Genomic DNA, 20,960 nt, shown 5'->3' on the forward strand with positions numbered 1-20,960 from the left:
TGCCTTATACCAAATCAAACCTAACTCAGTAGTTAGCTCATCTAACATGGATTGGCAGTGGGTTCTAGACGAGGTTTTCTCCCAGCCCTACCTGTAGATGCCAATGGCTGAACATGGGACCTTCTGCATGCAAATCAGCAGCTCTATCACTGAGCTATGGCCCCTTCCCTTTCATAGGAGGCTGCCTTGTACAGAGTCAGACCATGGGTCCATCTAGCTCAGTTCTGTCTACAGCTACTAGCAGCAGCTCTCCAAGGTCTCTCCAAACGCTACCTGAAGATGCTGAGAGTTGAAAGAGAGCTACTGTATATAACAGAAACAGAGCTACTCTCTCTCAAACACAGTACCTTCTAATAGACACTTCCATCGTTTCCTCTGCCCTCAAGCCTCTGCATCTTGATATTTTAATTAATGAAAATTAATTAATTAAAAGTAATTAATCAAAATTTTCTCTATCTTTAATTTAAAAATTTCTCTCTTTTTCTTTCTTCCTCCCTCTCTCTCAACAGTCATAGCTGCAGAACCTTGTTGCTTTCAGCTCTGGAACATGTACAAAGCCCACCTTTCTCTTCTTCCTGAATGATGTAATGCTCTCGAGCACACTCATTATTTGCTTGCAGTGATTACTGCAACACTTCTCAGCTTTCCGGTTTCCTCTCAGAAACCTCTTTCCTCCCTCTTGAATTCTGCAGCTTACTTAACCCATTCTGCTCACACAATATGCTCCCCTTCCCTCTACACTGGCTTCCTTTTTCCTCTCTCTAGTTAAGCTTCCACTATTGACCTCTAAATGTCATCAGTCTCTTTATCTTTTTTCTCAGACCCACTCTTGTAAACTGCAAAATCACACCAATCCGTTCCCTGGTTGCGTCTTTTCACCCTTGCTGCTCCTGCTCATGAGAGCACTTCACCTCTTGGTGAAATTTGTTGACCCCTGACATAACCCATGGGCCCCAGTTTTCCATTTCTTCTTTGGAAAGAAGTTCCCCTTCTCTTTTGAGGAACCAGAAACTGGCCCATATTGCATTCTCTGACGTGAGACACCACTGCTTCCTGCACCGCCCTGGGAGCCCCCGCATTATAGTGAGAAGGGAGAAAGTGGCCAAGTTGTTACTCACACTGGACTGGGCACAGAGCTTTCCAGTTCATCCAAAAGGCTCTCCACACTAGGGCACACATCCTCAATGCCGTGCCCTCCATTCCGCTTGGGCTTCTCCTTCGGTGGGGTTGCTGATTGTGTGTTCAAAGAGGTAGTGTTCTCTGGGACACCATAGTGAGATCCATTCCCACCAGGCAATGAAGGGCTCCTAGTGGCTTCATCTTATAAGCAGAAAGACACAGGCAAATGGTTTTTATTCATTTTATTTATTCAAAAGGAAATGCACGTTTGCTTGCTTGTAATAGAACCAACCTCTAAACAAGCAATCTAAACAAGCAATCAAACAAGATATCTAAAAGATAACTCAGATCAACAGTAAACTTTAGGGAGATTAAAGAACATGTCAGCATTTTCTGTGTCTGGATAGGCTTTGCTTAAAGAAAATGTTTTCAGTAGGCAGCAAAAAAAGTACAATAAAAGCATCTGCCTGGTGTAAATAGGCAGGGAGCTCCGAATTATAGGTACTGTCATGCTAAAAGACCCATTTGCTACAAGTGCAGAATGAATATTATGTGGCACTTCAGTTCCCTGTACTTTAATTCCTCAAATTATAACTTAAGGGCTACTTGGGGACCACCAATATGTGTGTCTTCTCCAAGTCTGCAGGCATCTCAGTTACACTGGGAGTCAGAGCGCAGCATGTGAATGGGGCAGGCAACAGATCCAGGATCAGGGGACAGGAATTTGACTCCCGCCATCAAATTTACCTATGGTTGTCCTGTGCTACCAGAGCTATTGCTTCCTACCTGGTGCATAGCCGCTGGGAGGGTTGTGCTGAACGGCATTCAGTTCCAGTAGCAGTCGGTCCAGTTCTGACAGGTTATTGCCTAGCGAAGAGCTCATCAGGGTGGGAGATGGTTCTGCAGACTTCTGCTTGTTGGGGAAACTGGTGTTCCAGGGATCAAAAGGAAAGCGAATTGATCACAAATCTTTTTATTAAACCTTGTTAAGCTACTTGCATTATAGGTTTGCAGGGATGGTTGCTGCTGTTTTTACTTCTATATAAACGCAGTTCCAAGTCATCAAAAGTGATAAACCCCAACTGGCTTACAGTGGTACCTCGGGTTAAGTATTTAATTCGTTCTGGGGGGTCTGTTCTTAACCTGAAACTGTTCTTAACCTGAAGCACCACTTTAGCTAATGGGGCCTCCTGCTGCCGTTGCGCCGCCGGAGCACAATTTCTGTTCTCATCCTGAAGCAAAGTTCTTAACCCGAGGTAATATTTCTGGGTTAGCGGAGTCTGTAACCTGAAGTGTATGTAACCTGAAGTGTATGTAACCCGAGGTACCACTGTATTTTCATCCCATTTGTGGTTTTACTGTTGAGTTGGCAACAACGAGGGCTGATGTATCTAGAGCTCCACATGCAAAGCATGGGCTCCACAACAAAGTTATAGCCCTTCCCCCAGAATATACCTGATGTGGAGCTCTCTCTTATTTCTCTCCTCAAAACCTACTGGGGGTGAGGGAGCATACAGCTTAATTCACTTGTCTTTATGGTACAATTACCTAAGTACATGTAATTGTTCTTGCCGGCATCCATCCAAGCTCCTCCCTGCCACCTTTGCTTGCATTGCACCTCAAAGAGCCACTCTAGCCTCTAAGAACCATCACCATGGAGCTGCAGTTAGCTGCATATTCCTGAAGTAACTAACTTTCTTTCTTTCTTTCCTTCCTTCCTTCTCTCTCTCTCTCTCTCTCTCTCTCACACACACACACATACATACACAGAGCTTCAATTTATGATGCAGTCTGAGATGCCTTGGTGGCATTTTGCTAGACTGGCTTAAATAGTGTTTTTGTTTTACAGATTTAAAATAACTTTAATTGGGAATGACAGCCACCCAAATCTCCATTTTACAGCTGGAGATACAGTGATCAAAACCCGATTACCGAAGGCAGATCTAAAATGAATGGCAAAGCAGAAAATAAAAATCCTGATCTCCTAACTCCGCTGTGCTAGAGAAAGTTAACTGCATTTCGCCACCTCAAAATCCTGTTTATGGAATGTTATTCCACAAACGCAGTAGGAAAAGATCCCCAAGAACTAGCTCTGAAGTGAAACAGGAAGTGGTATCAACATGGGTGCCCAATATTTTTCCGACCACCACAAGTAGAACCTGCTCCTGGCTGCTGAGTGTAGGGGGGATTTGGGAGAGTAAGCATGGGAATAGTGGGCTACCTGTAGACGTGCTCCTCTTCGCTTACACGTGAGGGAGAGATGGCACACTCTCTGGACACCGAAGTGCTGGAGCTGCACACAGGAGACTGGGACTGTGGCTGCAGAAAGAACCATTTACACATTTCATTTAAATTTATTAGGAGAGAGACAGAGAGAATGTATATGAGTCAAAATCTCTGTTCCTGAACCAGCTCTGTGCAAGAGACTTTCACCCAACTACTGTGCTGCCCATGGATCTTAGCACAAGTATGTAGTCCTTTTTCAAATTCAAAGCACTGAATGAGGGCTGAGGAACCTTTTTCAACCCGAGGGCCACATGTACAACTTTCTGAGGGCCTCAAATCAGTGGTGGACAGAGCCAGAGTCGAAAGTGGGGACAGCAACAAATGTCAATTTTACCTCTGCACAGTAGGCTGCTTTCTACACACACAGTACACAACCCTCTCTATATTTCTTCCAGACAAGCAAAAGACAGAAACACTTGGAGTGCAAAGTAAAGGAGGGGATGGGTGTGGCCTGGGGAGAGTTCCAAGGGCCAGACAGAGAGACCTGGAGAGCCACTGTCAGCCCCTGGGTATGAGGTTCCCCACCCCAATCCTATAAAATTGTCACATTAACATACAAAAGTAAGTCAAAATGAGAAGGCTGCACTTGCAGACAACCCTTCTCCTGTGCTCCTGTGTTATATGAGCACTCAGACACTATGGTCAGATCAAGCCAGGATATGAAGACACAGTTTTAAAACCCGAATTTGTTTGTAAGCCACTGACCACAGTTTCCAGATCTGAACATAATGGGAAGTATATGGCTAAGATCTGAGTCTCAGATTTTTGGCTTAGCACTGCATTGGAAACACAACCATGGTCACCGTAATCTTCACAGCAAGCCATCATTAAAATCCCTAGTGGGAAAGGTTGGCAGGTGGTGGACTACTTAAGGTCAGCTAGTATGTTCATAGCCAATGATGAATTTGGGTGGCTGACAGCTCACCGTCAGAGTAAAAACCAGGTTTCGTATAGAGCTCTGCCTGACATTTTTTTAAAAAATGAAAAGCTGCCACTGAAGACTGAAATCAAAGGCCAAGGAATGGCAAGTAGGCCCTTAAGCCTTTCCCTGTTGGTTGCTGCCTCTTTCAGAATATTCTTCTCCCATGTGCTCTTCCCACCCCCAAGAAAAGCAGCTTGAGGAGAGGCCGTCTAGGGGCGGGCAAGGGGGGGGGATGACAAAGCAGAATAAGCTGGAAAGGAATAAGCAGACCCTTTTTCAGCTCCCAAATGCAGCCCCCAGATGTTGCTTTTCCTTCAACCATCAGGAGAGAGATACATGGAGTTCCATGTAATGCACACTTTATTCTTTAGTTGTACTACTAAAGCAAGGCTGGGGAACATTTAGCCCTACAGATGTTGTTGGACATCAATTCTCATCAGCTCCCACCAGCGTAGGCAACGGGTGAGGGATGATGGGAGCTGTAGTCCAACAATGTCTGGAGGCCAAAGGTTCCCCAGCCTTGCTGTAAACAAACAAAACAACAACAATTCAGGGTGCATGCAAAGCAATGTGGTTCAGTGAAATCTGCTGGTCTTAGCATTTGGGAGATCAGGGTTTGGAGATTAGTCTGAGCTGCAGCTTAACCCCAAGAACCCATTGTGAATTCAGCCTTTGGAACATGCAAAGTAACAAAGAAGCAAATCACGGTTTACCCCTAACACACAGGCTTCCAGATCAAACCCTAGCACCTTTTATTTTATAAAGTAGCAATAGTTACAGTTCACTTATTTCCTCAGGAATATAGACAAATTGGATGGCCTTGAGCCAGCTGCTCACTCAGGCTCACAACCCAACTTGTACAGCTGTTAGAATGGTGACTTTCCTCCAGAACTGATCTACACAAAAATCAGATCATGCAAGAAAACTACTCTCCCCGCACTCCCCCGTTTTACGAAAAGTTGCCACTTCTGCATTTGGACAGGCCCAAACAGTTTTGAGAGCTCACTCTCTACTTACATGCAATGCATGACTGGGATCTTGGAATGTGGAACAAACAGGATGCAACCTGGTAACAAATTGTTCTCCCTAGAGCTAGCCTTCACCCCCCTCCAGAAACACATTTCATGCTTCCTCCAATCTGATCTATGGCTCATATACCTGTGATCTACAAAACTACAATCTCTTTTTCAAAAGCCCCAAGGTGACTGATTAAGATCTGCATCATTCCACTGTGGCTTCAGACAGGGCACTGGTGAGGAGACTGTGAGCAGTGTTTTCAGGGCGTGAACCTTCAGGTCTAGCTTTACAGACCAAAAGAAAAATTGAGCAATGTTCACATTATGCTGCCAGCTAAAGCTGAGTACTGCCATGTTTACTCAGAGCTATGTGGGGAGGAGAGAGTCAGTTTCCATGTAAGCATTTAAGTGAGCTGGTAACAAGCACAATGTGAAGCCAGAAGAGGTTTCTTCCAATTAAACGAGGAAGCGTCCAATCCCAATTAGAAGCATTAAACAATCACTAGCCATTTATTTTCAGTTCTTGGCAGTAAAGTTTTCATGTTATGTTATTAGAGCAAATGCTTTTATTAATATGGCCATAAACCAGCTCTGAGCGGAAATATGGGATACAAATATTTTAACAGACAGTAAGTTGCTCCACAACACACCAACAACTGGCTCCCTCAGTTCCATGAGCATAACTAAGACAGACAAGCAAAATTACCTGCTGGTGAATATTTCTGGGGATGCTGAGCTGCCACTGGTCTAAAGGTTCACTTACAGTCCCATTCAAGGCCTCATTAGAAGGAGGGGGTGGCACTGGAGGAGGTATAGTGATTTCCTGGTATGTATGATTTCCAGTTGGATACGAGTAAGATGTTTCCTCTGACAGGAAGACTGGTCGCTTGGAGATGTGAGAGGTAGTGGATTCCAGGTCTGCTAACAATGCGTCTGTACAGAAGACATACAAGAGGAGAATTAGAAAAGGAGGGTTTTGTCTATATTAGGGGTAGAGAACCTCATGCCTGGGGGCCAAACGAAGCCCCCCAGGCCTCTTTATCTGACTCTCAGGACTAACCTGGCCATGTCCCAATTCCAAGCCACACACCTCACCGGCCCTGTTCCAAGCCCTTCTCTGGTGCTTTTGCTGGCTAGAATGTGTACTTGAATGGTGATAATGCATCTTGCTCACCAGGAGTGAAAGGTACATGCATGTGTGATTTGGACAGGGGTGTGTGTGTGTACGCAGAAACCTCTGATTTTTTGCATGGCTAGAACAAAGCCTTCTATTGCTCTGTCTTGCCTGCAGCCCTGCCCACCACAGCAGCCCCCAGAAAGTCTCCTAGAAGGGAATGCAGCCCTCAGACTGAAAAACATTCCTCTGGACCTACACACTTTCTTTCACTCCTCCCAGCCAAGTCAACAGGCATCGCTATCCTGAATGAAGCCCTTCAACAAGCTTCACTATACTGTCAGAAACTAAGTCTCTAGAAACCTGCTGTTCTTTCCAGCACAGCACCAACACAATTAATAAAACCTTCCTTACCTTTACAAAAAAGTAAACAGACCAAGACACTACAGCAGGTGATAGCAACAACAAAGCACCCTGAAGATCCAAAGAAAAGCCAGATAGTAATGACTCCTCAGCCCCTGCAGCTTTGCTAAAGAGGAACCTAAGCAGGCCTCTCTCTGAGACAAACCCACCAAAGTCTGAAGCAGACTAATTACTAGTTCTGTGTCATGAACTCATTCAAAACGTGGCCACAAGCACTGCCTTGTGCAAAGCAGAGATCTCGGGAAAGATTTTTCTTCCTCAAAATCCAAAGACATCTAGGAAAGGACTCTGTCGGTCCACAAACTTGCTTCCCAGGTGCAAAGAGTTAACACGAGATCGGTTCCCTGCCAGGTAAATGCAATTTTGCCTCCTGCAAATAGCTTTCAACATGCTGAGTCAGATCGAAAATTCCTGAAGGGGAGGAAAAGCCTCTCCCAGATAAAAATGCACCTTCAGAAAAGGAAGGCAAAGTGGGGCAGAGAGAAATCTGGATACTTAAGCTAGCACAGCCTGTCCTTGCTTAGTAAGGGAGGAAGAAAAGTGCAAGAAGCGAAACTGTGCAACAGATGAAAGGTTTTGTCTGCAGCATAACAAGCTACAGCAACTTGCAGTGTATCCCAGCCAGAGTTGCTGTAAAAAGACGCTTCAAGGAAAAGAACAATGGATGACATTTGCCAAGTCAGGCTACTCTCAAAGAGAAATGGAGCACAGGAAAGGTTGAAGGCAAACCAGACAATACGCTATCAATAGACCAGTTAAGGTTTCAAAAAGAGAAGTAAGCTTTTGAGTCACACAAAGCTCATTTTCCAGCTGTGTTTCTAGGGCAATGTCTGCCTAACTATCAATGCCATGTGGTGAATTTTTTTGTAGGATCAGAGGTGCCAGCTGGCGAGGGCGATGGGGGTGGGGAGCCACATCATGCCTGTATCACCTCCCTCCCTAAGCTTCCCAAGCTTTCGGAAGAAGGCACCAGGCCCCTGACAGGGTACTGGAGCCCTCCTGCCTCCTTCCCAAAGCTTCCTGGGCTTTGGTAAGGTGCAAGGAGGGTTCTTGGACCCATCAGAGCATTGCACCTTCCTTCCTAAGCCAAGCAGAAGCTTCCCAGGCTTTGAGAAGGAAGTCCTAGGGAACAATTAGGGGACTCTTAGGGTTACCAGGTTTTGCTTCCCGGGGACTGTCTCAGGATTTGCAAATAAGTCCCCAGACAAATTCCATCCCCGGAATGTCCCTAGATTTCATCTAATGTCCTCAGGAAACGCAGCAGCGGCAGTTGACTCTGGCTGGCTTCAGAAACTGCTCAGAAGTCCAAATATGAACTCAAATTTCTGGCCATTTTGATTATGAACTCCCTCTTATGTTGCTATCACAGCCATAAAGGAAACTATGGGCACAAAACTGCATGTGATGTCGGCATACACGTATTTTGCTGTACATAGCAGATGGAAAGTCTTCATGTTCATCCCTTGTTAAGGTCTATGTGCAATTCCCTATGCAGAAATAGCACCTATTAACAAAATATGTTGTGCATAAAGCAATCTTTAGATGTTCAGAGTTGGAAGAAAAAACTTTATTGCCCTCTTAGGTTACTGTTCACCCAATTATGAAGACGATACTCAGCATACACACACCTACGTGGCCAGATCAGGAGAGTGCCTCAACACTGCATACCTATGTCTCTGTACTGCATACAAAACTGAACACTCAGACAAGGAGATTTTGCAATGGGGTATCTGCTTTTGCTTGCTTTATTTATCTCCCCTGGCTCTCTCAAAAAGAGATTTCAATAAACAAATAAGTTGATGGTTGGAGGACCCTGCAACCTACGGATTCATTTCTAGGTGAATAACACATTGGTGAATAAATATACCAGCTCATCTGATGAAGTTGTCACAGGTTATTAAATTCTTCTTTAAAGTATACACCAACTCAAGGCTTCAGCCCACATATAAAATCTTGCCATGTATAGCGAAGAGTGGTGAAGTAACGTCTGAGCACCCTGCATGTCTTTCAAGACAAAGATGTTGTAGGCGTTGTTTTAATTAGATTACTAAAAGAGTGCCTCCAGGGTAAAACGCTCCCTTCGGGAGTAAGGAGTACTGCCTGTATAAACTACACGCTGCATGCTTGTGAAGGAAAAATTCAGAAATACAGTGGTACCTCAGGTTAAGAACTTAATTCATTCCGGAGGTCCGTTCTTAACCTGAAACTGTTATTGCACTCATCTTGTCTCCTGCTGCCACTGCGCTGCCGCCACACGATTTCTGTTCTCATCCTGAAGCCAAGTTCTTAACCCGAGGTACTATTTCTGGGTTAGCAGTCTGTAACCTCAAGTGTCTGTAACCCGAGGTACCACTGTACACAGGCATTTTTACATGTTGGTGTCAATGTGTTTGTCTGTAAGACAAACATAGGAAACAGTCATATACAGAGTCCAGCTATCGGTTGATCAACTATCAGATTGTCTACACTGACTGGCAGAGGCTCTCTGGGGGTTCAGATGGGAGACATGCACAGCCCTACTTTGAGATGCCAGAGAATAAACCTGAGACCTTCTGCATGCAAAGCAGATGCTCTACCACTGAGCCACAGTCCTTCCCCACAAGAGGTCATCTCAGTACACAACATACCTTTCAAACAACCAGGCTAACACGATTACTGCCATCCTCATATTAACGACACTTGAACATAACCTAAGCCTAAAGGGGCTCCAAGTTAAAGACTCTAAGGTCATCTGTGAACCCCTCAGTTCCCTCAGGGTACGTAACTGGAGCACAGCCTAGAAAGAGGACTTGTTTTTAAGGAACACGATATGCAGCAAGGATTCCCAAGGCGCAGAATACATACCTCAGAGAAGAGGGCAAGGAGCTGCAGTTGTTCTAATACTGTTGCTCTTTGAATGTGTGACTATGTGTACACAGTTTATGATTCAAGCTCTATCAGAGAAGGTGTGGCTCTGAATGACAAAAACTTTCCTCGTGAAATGATTATCAAATCATGTTTTCTTGCGCTCATGCTCTCTCTCTCCCTCTCACCCCACTCTGTGAATTACCAAAGGAGGAATTCTCAATTGCAAAGGTCAACAGTCCAGAGAAAGAGGGGAATGGAGTTGCCGGTCCTGTATGCAGTTTTGTTGATGCAGGCACATTTTCCCACTCCACTGCCCTTTTCCCTTATTTTTTTAAACAAATGCTTAATATTGTCTCTGAAAAGGATGAAACTTAGTTCCCAGTGAGTGTTTGTTCACATTGTTAGGTTTCTGCTGCAGCTACAGCTGGACACACCTCTATGGCAGTTTATGCACTGTTTCCTTCTAGGGTGCCTGAAAGATAAGAATTCTGGAATAAACTGCAACTATTTCTGTCTTCCTGGGCATAAGATACTGTAGTCAGATGGAGTGCCCTTTTCAAATACAATATCCCACATATTCAACACAAGTCCTCATTATTGAATAGTTGCTTTTCTTCCCTTTTCAGTCAGAGGTAAATCAAAGAGGAACAGCTGTCTTAGCAGTAAAAACAGCCAACATCTGTTGAGACCATGGTCACAACACCATACATTTGAAGCATGCATACTCACCCCCCCAAAGAATCCTGGGAACTGTTTTTCTTAAGGGTGCTGGGAACTGTGGCTCTGTAAGGTGTCCACTACAGCTCCCAGGATTCGGGGGGGGGGGGGCGGGGGAGAGAGAAGCTATTTGCTTTAAATGTATGACACGGATGTGACCCAAGCTCTTACTAAGAAGTACTTGACATATGATGAACTCTGGCAATTGACACTGCTTTGCTTTGACCTTTTTAGTGATTAGTGACTCCGTAATACGTCACACAAGCTTGCTTGGAACTGGAAGTGATGCACAATAGACAGTTTGCTTGACTCCCTAACTTTTTTCAAAAAGTTATTTACCAAGTTTTTCACATTTGTTCATGAATGATTTGTGAAGGGTGCAGTGCCTTATCAATAGCTTTGGGTGACACTGCTGCAGTTCTCAGAGTCCAAAGGGTAAGGTAGGCTAGACATATACCGTATTTTTTGCTCTATAACACGCACCCGACCATAACACGCACGTAGTTTTTAGAGGAGGAAAATCTGTAGGCATGCCACTCGTAGGCATTCCCTCCATAACACGCACAGACATTTCCCCTTACTTTTTAGGAGGAAAAAAGTGAGTGTTATGGTGCAAAAAATACGGTAATTTTTTTTCCCAGTATAGAAAATTACTGCTTAAGTTAATGTGGTGGGCAAGAAGCAACTACAGTGGTACCTCGCAAGACGAAATTAATTCATTCTGCGATTTTTTTCGTCTTGCGATTTTTTTCGTCTTGCGAAGCACGGATTTTGGAAAAGCTTCAAAAATCACCAAAGTCTTCAAAAACCTCAAAAAAGGCTACCACACCGCATGCTATGAGTTGCTCCTCAAAGTCAAGTCGCAACTGCACCCCCTGAATGCACGGTTTTAAGAAAAAGGAAACAAACTTACAAGACAAAGGAAACAAACTTGCAAGACGTTTTCGTCTTGCGAAGCAAGCCCATAGGGAAATCCGTCTTGCGAAGCAACTCAAAAAACGAAAAACTCTTTCGTCTTGCGAGTTTTTCGTCTTACGAGGCATTCGTCTTGCGAGGTACCACTGTATTGCTTAAAAGGCAGTTGTGAACACGCATTATACAGTAAAAGTTTGGGGGCACAGCTGGGTCCCTTAAGAGGCACCATCTCTAAACAGGCATTCTGTGTAGGTAGGTAGGTAAGCTCCAAGATCAACAGATGAGGCCCTCCTGGTGGTTCCTCCTCAGTACAGTATAAAGTAAGTAGTGTGGGGGCCTGGGAAGCAGCTTTTTAAGTTGCAGCTTAAAAAGGGGGGAACTTCCTCCCTACTGACCCATCTTTTATACTTTAAGGTAGCTAGTGAAGGCAATTCTCTAAGCAGGGGTTTGGAACAGAAGGCCTGACTGCTAATGCTATTAGTAACTGTTCTTCAGTGATTTGTTATGAGTTTTGAAGGATGTAAATTTTATGGGATTTATATAATTTAAATGTAAATGTAAAATGTAAATGACTTGTGCAAATGATTATATATATATATATATATATATACTATTGGGTTGCTTCCAAGTAAGTTTTATTCAGACTAGACTTATTGAGATTGGTGGATCTAATTTTGTCAAGTTCATTAATCTCACTGGATGTACTTTATGTATGGCTATTATTGGATGCAACTCTATGTAAATAAAAAAGTACTGTAGAGGGTTTTTGGTGTAGTAGGATTTAGGCCACATGGCAACCTAGACTAGTTTGTGTTCCAAGCAGCTGTCTTTAGGTTTTCATTCAGTTTATGATACAACTTTCTCCTCCAGCAAGCAGATCTTCTATATGAATGTATTATATATAACATTATAAACAAATGCAGAGTAATGGTCTTCAGCCAGAAACAAAGCTAGAGCTGCAAACTCAGCCAGTAGAAAAGTGTGGTGAGCAAAGATGGATTCTTAAGCAACATGTTTTCCACCAAAGAGAAAATCTTCCTTTGGTCTTAGCAATCTGGCACGCAGGCAAAGTAAAGCAGGGGAGGTTTCTAAGTGAACACTGAAAGCCCAGCCTATGAAACAGTTAAGTGGCAGAGATCACAGGTTTATTCATTAACTTCCTCCACCTCACATCCTTTGCCTTCCTGACTTTAGCAGCATGCTCCACTGTTGAGGAATAGGAAGTAAAAGAGGACAGAAGAAATACTAGGTGCTGATCTCTCACATGGGATCTGATCAAAAGGGCTGGTGACAAATTATGCTGAAGCATAACCAGTGACTACAATGTTATAGTCCTGAAGGAGCCAACTGATACAGTCTGTGTTCACTATGAGAAGAAAATATGCAGCAACACAGGCACGCCAGCTGAAGGACAGACAACCAGTGCCAACAGGGGCAAATTACCTGGATCTAATGCAAATTCTACCTATGTTAGGTCATAGGCTGCAGCCAAACGTCTCAAAAAAAAACAAACAAAAACCAAACAAAAAAAACCCCACAACATCAGCCATGTATGGATCCACAAATGACAAAGTTAGGCTAACTCTGAAAATGCTTGTAGGAAATGCAGACCTGTTTGCTTAACCAAATAAAGGGTTCTGTGTAACTCATGCATTTGCACAATTTTTCAGCACAATACAGATTGGTTTGTTGATGATATCCCCCCATTTATTTTGAAAACGTTTGTATTTCCCATATCATTAAAGCAATAATGGCTTGGAGGTTTTCCTGATAAAAGGTTTTGATGAGCAAAATATCCCCAAAAATATGCCTCTGCCCAAGCATCTAGACCTTAATTTATCCTACCATTATCAAATTAATATTTTATTGCAGCAATAATTTCTATATAATTTTTTTGCATGGGAAATATATTAAGTACAATTCCTATTTATTCTCATAACCCCAAGGTGGGTCAGTGATTTTTTTCTCTTTTACAGAGAGAGAGAACTGACCATGAGAGGCGGTGATAGACAAAAGGTAATCCAGAGCATTACATGACTGACTGAGCATGGAGCCTGGCCCCCTTGTTTAAAGTCTTAGTTTATTTGTTCTTGCCGGCTCCTAGTCTTTGACCCGGATGTTGCTCAACTGTACAAAATCAATATGCAATTGAGCTACCTCCAGATAATATCCAGGTAATGCTAGGGCTCTGGTAGCAGGTGCAATATATGTTTCATGTACCATGAAGCAGATTCTACCGTCGTGTTAGAACAATGTATCTGGCTGATCATACAGTGGGAAAGTTGTGAAATAGTGCTGCGCCTGGCATAAAACCATCCCTATATTAAGACGAGGGCATGTTACAAAAATGTGGGGGAACAAGTTTCAGGTGAAGTAAGAGGTGCCTTACTTAAACTCCACAAGTGACCCCAAGTTATACAGTAAACATTCCTTCACTATGTTCCTAGTTGCACACATTCCCTCATATTGGACAGGGGAAGAGCTCATTCATTCTAGGCACTTTGCTGCAGGCTTTTCAGCAATCCTTGCATGTTGGTTCTTGCCAGCCAAGAATGCAGGCACCTTAGGCAGAATAAGCAAGGAAAAGGCGTTTTCCTACATTTCCCAGATTTCTCTATAAAAGCAGTGAAGCCAAACACAGAGAAAAATAGTGCCAATGATAGCTATTTCTAACAAATCATTAGCAACATTTACAGACCAGTTCTCTGAAGAATGACCCTATGCAGCATGCAAGAGACACAGTGTATTGTACTCTGTGAATGTAGAGGATTTACATGAAGGTTAATAAAAAGATAAAGAAGGAAATTCAAGGACTTGTTGCCCTCCTCTCATCTTACCTTTATAGATAGATATACAGTGGTACCTCGGTTTAAGAACAGCCCTGTTTACGAACTATTCGGTTTATGAACTCCGCAAAACCGGAAGTAGTGTCCTGGTTTGCAAACTTTACCTTGGTCTAAGAATGGAAGTCGAACGGTGGAAGGATACCGGTGGCGGGAGGTCTCATTAGGGAAAGCGTGCCTCAGTTTAAGAACGGTTTTGGTTTAAGAACGGACTTCCAGAACAGATTAAGTTCGTAAACTGAGGTACCACTGTATATGTGTTTGTGTTTATGGGAGGCTCCCAGAATGTACTGACTACCTTTTGAATGGCGCCTTCTACAGGACTCAAAAGGGAGAGCCTAGCCTAATGCGAAGGGACAGTGATGCTTGGTCCGGGCACACAAGACAGCTCCCTGCAGGGCAGCCACAGAAGATCCTCTACTGAAAGTTTTAACATATAGGTAGGCACGTAGTTGCCCTGGTCCTAAGCCATGAACAGCTTTAAAGACCAAGACCAAGACCAGCACTGAGAATTGGACTAAGAAACAGAGAACCACTGCAGCTGGTATAGCACATGTGTGATATAACTGCAATATTCTGTCCCAGTTAGTCATCTAGATAGCCAATGCATTCTGCATTAGCTGCTGTTTCTAGACCATTTTCATGGATAACTGACTCCAGGCTACGTGGACCCTTTCAGATAATTACATAATTATGTTTCTCCAGGAGCCTTTAGGTGAAACACTACTACAGTGGTACCTCGGGTTACATACGCTTCAGGTTACATACACTTCAGGTTACAGACTCCACTAACCCAGAAATAGTACCTCAGGTTAAGAACTTTGCTTCAGGATGAGAACAGAAATCGTGCTCCGGCGGCACGACAGCAGCAGGAGGCCCCATTAGCTAAAGTGGTGCTTCGGGTTAAGAACAGTTTCAGGTTAAGAACGGACCTCCGGAACAAATTAAGTACTTAACCCGAGGTACCACTGTACAGTGGAACCTCATGTTACGGACGGGATCCATTCCGGAGGCCCGTCCATAACATGGAATTGATGCAAGCTGAAGTGCTGCATCTGCGCATGCGTGCAGTGCAATTTTGCACTTCTGCGCATGCACAAGCGGCGGAATCCAGAAATAACCCATTCCGGTACTTCCGGGTTGCTGCAGGACGCAACACGAAAACACGTAACCTGAAGCGGACGCAACATGAGGCATGACTGTGACGGGGTGGTTTGCCTTTATGCTGACACACAGCTTGGAGACTGCACTTGCTACAGTGTTTTAAACTCCTGCCCCAGAGCAGAAACTTCCTATGCATCCTTGGAATGCCCTTGCCAGAAGGACAAGATGAGTGCAATGAAGGAGCATAATGGAGCCCACCCTACACTGCACAGGCTCAGCCAGCATAAATAATAAGCTGTCTGCCTCCTACCCACTCAGCTGGCTTATAACATAAAGCCATTGTCTTACTCACACAAAAATGCTGGCAATTGCCCCCTCCCACGTTAACCATATTCCTCCACCCATCATTTACAGAAACAGATAAGAGGAGTTTCAGGCTGTGTGCATATCTAGCTGTCAACTCAATTCACTCCAACAATTATTTTGTTAATGCTCCAGGAAGAGCCCCACACATTATCAAAGGATATGCCTGGAGGGTTGGGAGGGAGAATGGATGATGTCAACCCAAACCCCAGGGAGACCAGATCACATGACTGGAGGCCACACGCTTCACATGCATAGTGTAGCGTTGTCCACTTGTGGTGGGTAGATGGTGATATCCACCAGACTTGGATTGCTTTAAAAGCGCCAGAGACAAATTCATGGAGTAGAAGTCTATTAATGACAGTGGCGATTACACTATATGCGACCACTAGGTTTAGAGACAATATACCACTGAAGACCAGTACCTGAAAGAGTGTTCTTGTGTTTGGGTCCTGCATCTAACTGGACAGTGTGGCAAACAAGTAGAGCTAGGCGATATCTGGTTTTCAACACTGTGATATATCACCAGCTAAATATACGAATATATCACAATAGCTGAAATAAGGATGGAGCTATGTAGAGCATAGCTGTCAACGTTTCCCTTTTATTAAGGAAAATTCCCTTATTCCGTATAGGGTTCCTTGCAAGAAAAGGGAAAAGTTGACAGCTATGTATGTAGAGGCATTGGCTGGTTTCACGGTTTTCCCCACATCGTGATTTGTTCCAGTACCTGCTCTTGTGATTCACTGCCCACTGCAGGAGGCAGGGGATTGCAGAGCCAGCCCTACCAACAAGCATTTGATTGATCTGTAGTCTGATCCAATAGGGTTCTTCTTATGTGTTGTGGAATACAGGGGGAACAGAAAGTGGAAATATACCAGGCTTCTACAAGTTTGTCTGTAACATGTGAAGCAGAATCTGTGCATCTAACTGCAGTGAGGGGGGAAAGGAATGCTCACAATATATATGCCCCTACCCCACAAAAAAGAATGGCTGAAGAATTGTCTGCACTATAGTTTCATTCATTACAGGCTCAACAGAATGAATGCAAACAGCTTTCTACAGCTTGAACTCCCAACACTTTGCACAAGTCCTGAGAGCACAGAAGCATTTAGAATGGTATCTTTTTGGTAGACTGAATTTAAGAAGTCCTTGTGAGCACAGAAGAGACCCTCAGACAGAAATAGACCCTCACATTAAAAAAGGCAGACTCCATCAGCCTACTCCCCACCCCTTTTGCACAAAGTAAATTGGCCCTCCCCAGCTCTCACTACTCATTTAAGGAGGACACAATCCCAGGCAGTAACCCAATCCCTAGCAGGACAGTTTTACTTGGTGAGCAACTGTTCAGGAATGGGAGGCGTGGGTATATTTATCACTTGCTGCCTCTGCTAAAAGAACCAACCCAGATGAAGAGATGCTGGATCCTCTCCTACCTGAAAGGAGTAGGCTTGCCCAGAGAGGATTACTCTAATCAGAATGCAAACCTAGGACCCTGAGATAGAATGAAAGTAAAAAGGGACAGCAGCTATCCAAACCAAGTTGGAAGCTGAATTTCCACATGGAAAAGTAGCAGCAGTCATCTCTATATATAAACCAACCAGTTCTAAACATTGTCTCTTTGTCATGTCCTTGAGCTCTCACAAAAAGAAAAAACAGAGAGAGAGAGAGAGAGAGAGAGAGAGAGGGAAGTCAGGGAACTAGTTAGCAAGGCCTCCTCCAACACAGGAGAGGAGTGAGGTTAACTCAGAGAGCAGCATAGCTAGGGGTGGGGTGCACTGAGCCATGTGCCACAGGGTAAGGCAAGAAGGCTGCGGATTTAAAAAAAAAAGTGTGTTCCCTGCCAAACTGTAGAGCCAGTGATGAAATGGTGCTTTTCACCAGGTGGCACAGCAACATGATGGATACAGTACACAGTTCTTTCCTCAATGCCTATGCTTCAGAGCAAACCCAGCTAGGGCAGCTCTCACCTGGAGTTAATAGCAATCAAGAAGCAGGACAAAGGCTGTAATTTTTAGAAGGAAGTGGCAACGCCTGAGTTAGGAACTTTAATTTGCACCAAAAAGCACCCTGAAAGCCAGTGTAGAGTACAGTGGTACCTCGGGTTAAGTACTTAATTCATTCCGGAGGTCCGTTCTTAACCTGAAACTGTTCTTAACCTGAAGTACCACTTTAGCTAATGGGGTCTCCTGCTGCTGCTGCTGCTGCTGCTGCTGGGCCACCAAAGCACGATTTCTGTTCTCATCCTGAAGCAAAGTTCTTAACCTGAGGTACTATTTCTGGGTTAGCAGAGTCTGTAACCTGAAGCGTATGTAACCTGAGGTACCACTGTAGTAGTTAGAGTCCTGGACTAAGACCTGGGAGACCAGAGTTCAAATCCTCACTCAGCCATGAAGTTTATTGGGTGACCTCGGGCCAATCACTATCTGCCAGCTTAACCTACCTCACAGGGTTATTGTGAGGATAAAATGGAGAGGGGGAGATGCATGAGCGCCACCATGAGCACTTTGGATAAAAGGTGGGATATAAATGTAATAATAAAAATAAATGAAAAATATCCGCAATCTACTGAAAGCCTGACTGTGAGTGAGATAACTTTCTCCAACTCTGGGACATCTGAAAGGATCAACAAGTTGATGTAAGTTCCCTTGTCCTGCTCCTCTTTCCACACAGTTGCTGTCCCCCACCCTCTTCATCCTTGCTTAAAGGAAGTCCAGTTTGCATCCTCCCCTTCTTACCCTAGCACTTCCTTCCTGCACAAAAACAGACTTATCCCCAACAAGCAACAGCAATAAACTGCAGCAGCCCTCCCATTTCCTGCACACTTTCTGCCTTGCTCAGTTCACTCCGTAAAGAAGACATTTTACATACACACAAACAAGGGCTCATGATACAGGCAGGGAAGCAGGGCTTTACACTGCATCCCAGGGAGAGCTGAGAGCGAATGGCCCCCCAGAATATTAACAGCAACTGTCATATTCACATAGCAGCCACTGGTAATCACCACTGAAAACTAGGCAGTTACAGTGGTGCCCCGCAAGACGAACGCCTCGCAAGACGGAAAACCCGCTAGACGAACGGGTTTTCCGTTTTGGAGGCGCTTCGCAAAACGAATTTCCCTATGGGCTTGCTTCGCAAGACGAAAATGTCTTGCGAGTTCCTGCAGGGTTTTTTCCCTCCCCCCCCCTTTTCCTAAGCCCTAAGCCGCTTATCAGCTGATCCGCTGATAAGCCGCTTATCAGCTGATCCGCTAAAAGCCGCTAAACCGCTAATAGCGCTAATCCGCTAAGCTGTCAATGGGCTTGCTTCGCAAGACGAAAAAACCACTATATGAAGAGCCTCACGGAACGGATTAATTTCGTCTTGCGAGGCACCACTGTACATAGAAAAATGAACACCCAGTTGCCAACATCCAGTTGCAAAGATGAATTCTGTGCAGGTAAGGTCAGGTCCCTTCCAGCCTAACAATCTCACTCCATGGCAGATTCCAGATAATGCCCCAGTTCTTAAGGCATTAAAGAAAGAAAAGTGAGGGATGTTTGGAATAGAATCTACCTGCCATGAGAAAGGGTGTCCTTGCAATCATAGGTGATGTTACAGAGATGCTCTTGGACCACATGTGGAGTATTATTTAAAACAGAGTCACACATTAACTTGCCCTGGATATCATAACTATCTATGTATATTCCAGTAGCCCTGCAGTTGTTAAAATAGCTTGAAACTTGTCTTAAGAAGCAATTGCTTGACTCAAGTTAACATTTCTAACATGGCATTGTTCCTACTAAAGAAACAAAACAGCCTGCACCTGCTACTTCATTAGCCCTGGATAAACTTTCTAATTCTTGTTAATGAAGACACAAATATGCTTCTGTCATCATTTTAAATATAAATTATTGTAATGTAAGAATAATGCCTGAGATTAAATATTTTTTTCCTGTATCTGAAAGGATGCTCACTATCATCTTTTTGATCTGCTTAACTTTCAAAGTTTGAAGCTTTTAAATTTAGAATATTTACCCACTTATAGAAAGGCCAACACTGGGTAGCACTCTTGGTTCAGCATCAGAAGGTCTCTAGTTTATTTCGAAGCACAAGGAACTGTATTGTGGGATACAGTTAAGAGGACTGGCTGTACCAATGCAGCTGCAGCAGACGTGGCTTTTTGCCCAAAGTCATGCTGTGGTTCTGCCAGATCTGCTGAAAGGATGTGTTGCCCCGGGTGCAGCCAACCCTTGCAAAATGAGGCCAGAAATACAAAACAGGTAAAACAGTAGCCACATCCAGTTCCTTGTACTGGCACTGTCAAATGCACAGAGAGGGACCCCCCCCCAAAAAAAAAGAGCTTTCTTCCTCTCCTGCCAAACCTTGACTAGGAACACAATGTGCCCAGGGCATGGCAACGTACATCACTATTACCTTGAAGGGGGACCCTGTAATAAAATAACAAGCAATGCATCCTCTCCATGCTTATAATACTAGAAACACCCAGGGTCATCCAACAAAGCTGAACATTGGAAGAGTCAAAACAGACAAAAGGAAGGACTTATTCACTTCCATAAGATGTAGTGATGACCATCACCTTGGATGGCTTCAAAAGAGGGTAAGATAAATTCACAAAGGAGAATAAAGGTACCAGCAGCTACTAAAACATGATGACTATGTTCTTGCTCCACTGTGGGAGGCAGTCGGCCTCAGTTGTCAGAAACTGCAGGTGAGAAGAGTGCTGATGAGCTCAGGTCCTGCTGGCAGGTTTCCCATTGGGGCATCTGGCTGGCAACTGTGAGAATATAATGCTGGATTGGATCGGCCTCTGGCCTGATCCAACAGAGCTTTTATTAAGCTCTTCTCCTAGGAGAAGTGTTCCTGCCAGCCATACTTTCTCCAAGATACTATAATCTGTAAGGAGCAGGAACTCCTGCTCTCCTTAAGAAAAAAAAATTCCTTACGATAAACTGTTGTTCAACATTCAATGGCTGCAGAGCATACTCAGCCCCCTCTGTGGAACTTTATTTTGGTGGGGGGAAGCCCCCTTAGATTTCCAGCCGGTGGTAGTTTCTTCCTTCTGAAACCTCATGACTTCCCTAAGCATTACTACCTCAGTAGCCCCCTTTGGCTCCATTTCTCTTGGCACTCTCCACCTGAATTAAGTTTTGTCTGCATGCCCCACAAGGTTCAATCCCTCCACTGCTTCACAGGGCTGTGTGCTCACTTACAAGAAACAAAATGTTTGTTTATTCTACTAGGTTCTTTTGGACAGAGGTTTATAAACAAAATGTGCCCAGGAAACAGTT

At 44.1% G+C, this 20,960-nt stretch overlaps 1 protein-coding gene across 3 annotated transcripts in view; it reads right to left on the reverse strand.

The window, feature by feature from the left end:
- Nucleotides 1-20,960, reverse strand: part of PXN (paxillin) — a 63,294-nt gene that overhangs the window by 20,978 nt on the left and 21,356 nt on the right. For all 3 annotated transcript variants that reach the window (XM_079956489.1, XM_079956491.1, XM_079956490.1), the window contains exons 2-5: nucleotides 6,050-6,276; nucleotides 3,341-3,438; nucleotides 1,906-2,045; nucleotides 1,119-1,320 (exon numbers count right to left, since the gene is read on the reverse strand). In XM_079956489.1, the coding sequence (XP_079812615.1) occupies nucleotides 1,119-1,320; nucleotides 1,906-2,045; nucleotides 3,341-3,438; nucleotides 6,050-6,276 (667 nt within the window). The remainder of the gene's footprint in view (nucleotides 1-1,118; nucleotides 1,321-1,905; nucleotides 2,046-3,340; nucleotides 3,439-6,049; nucleotides 6,277-20,960) is intronic.

This window comes from Podarcis cretensis (genome assembly GCF_951804945.1).
Source record: "Podarcis cretensis genome assembly, chromosome: 16".
NCBI classification, from domain to species: Eukaryota; Metazoa; Chordata; class Lepidosauria; order Squamata; family Lacertidae; genus Podarcis; species Podarcis cretensis.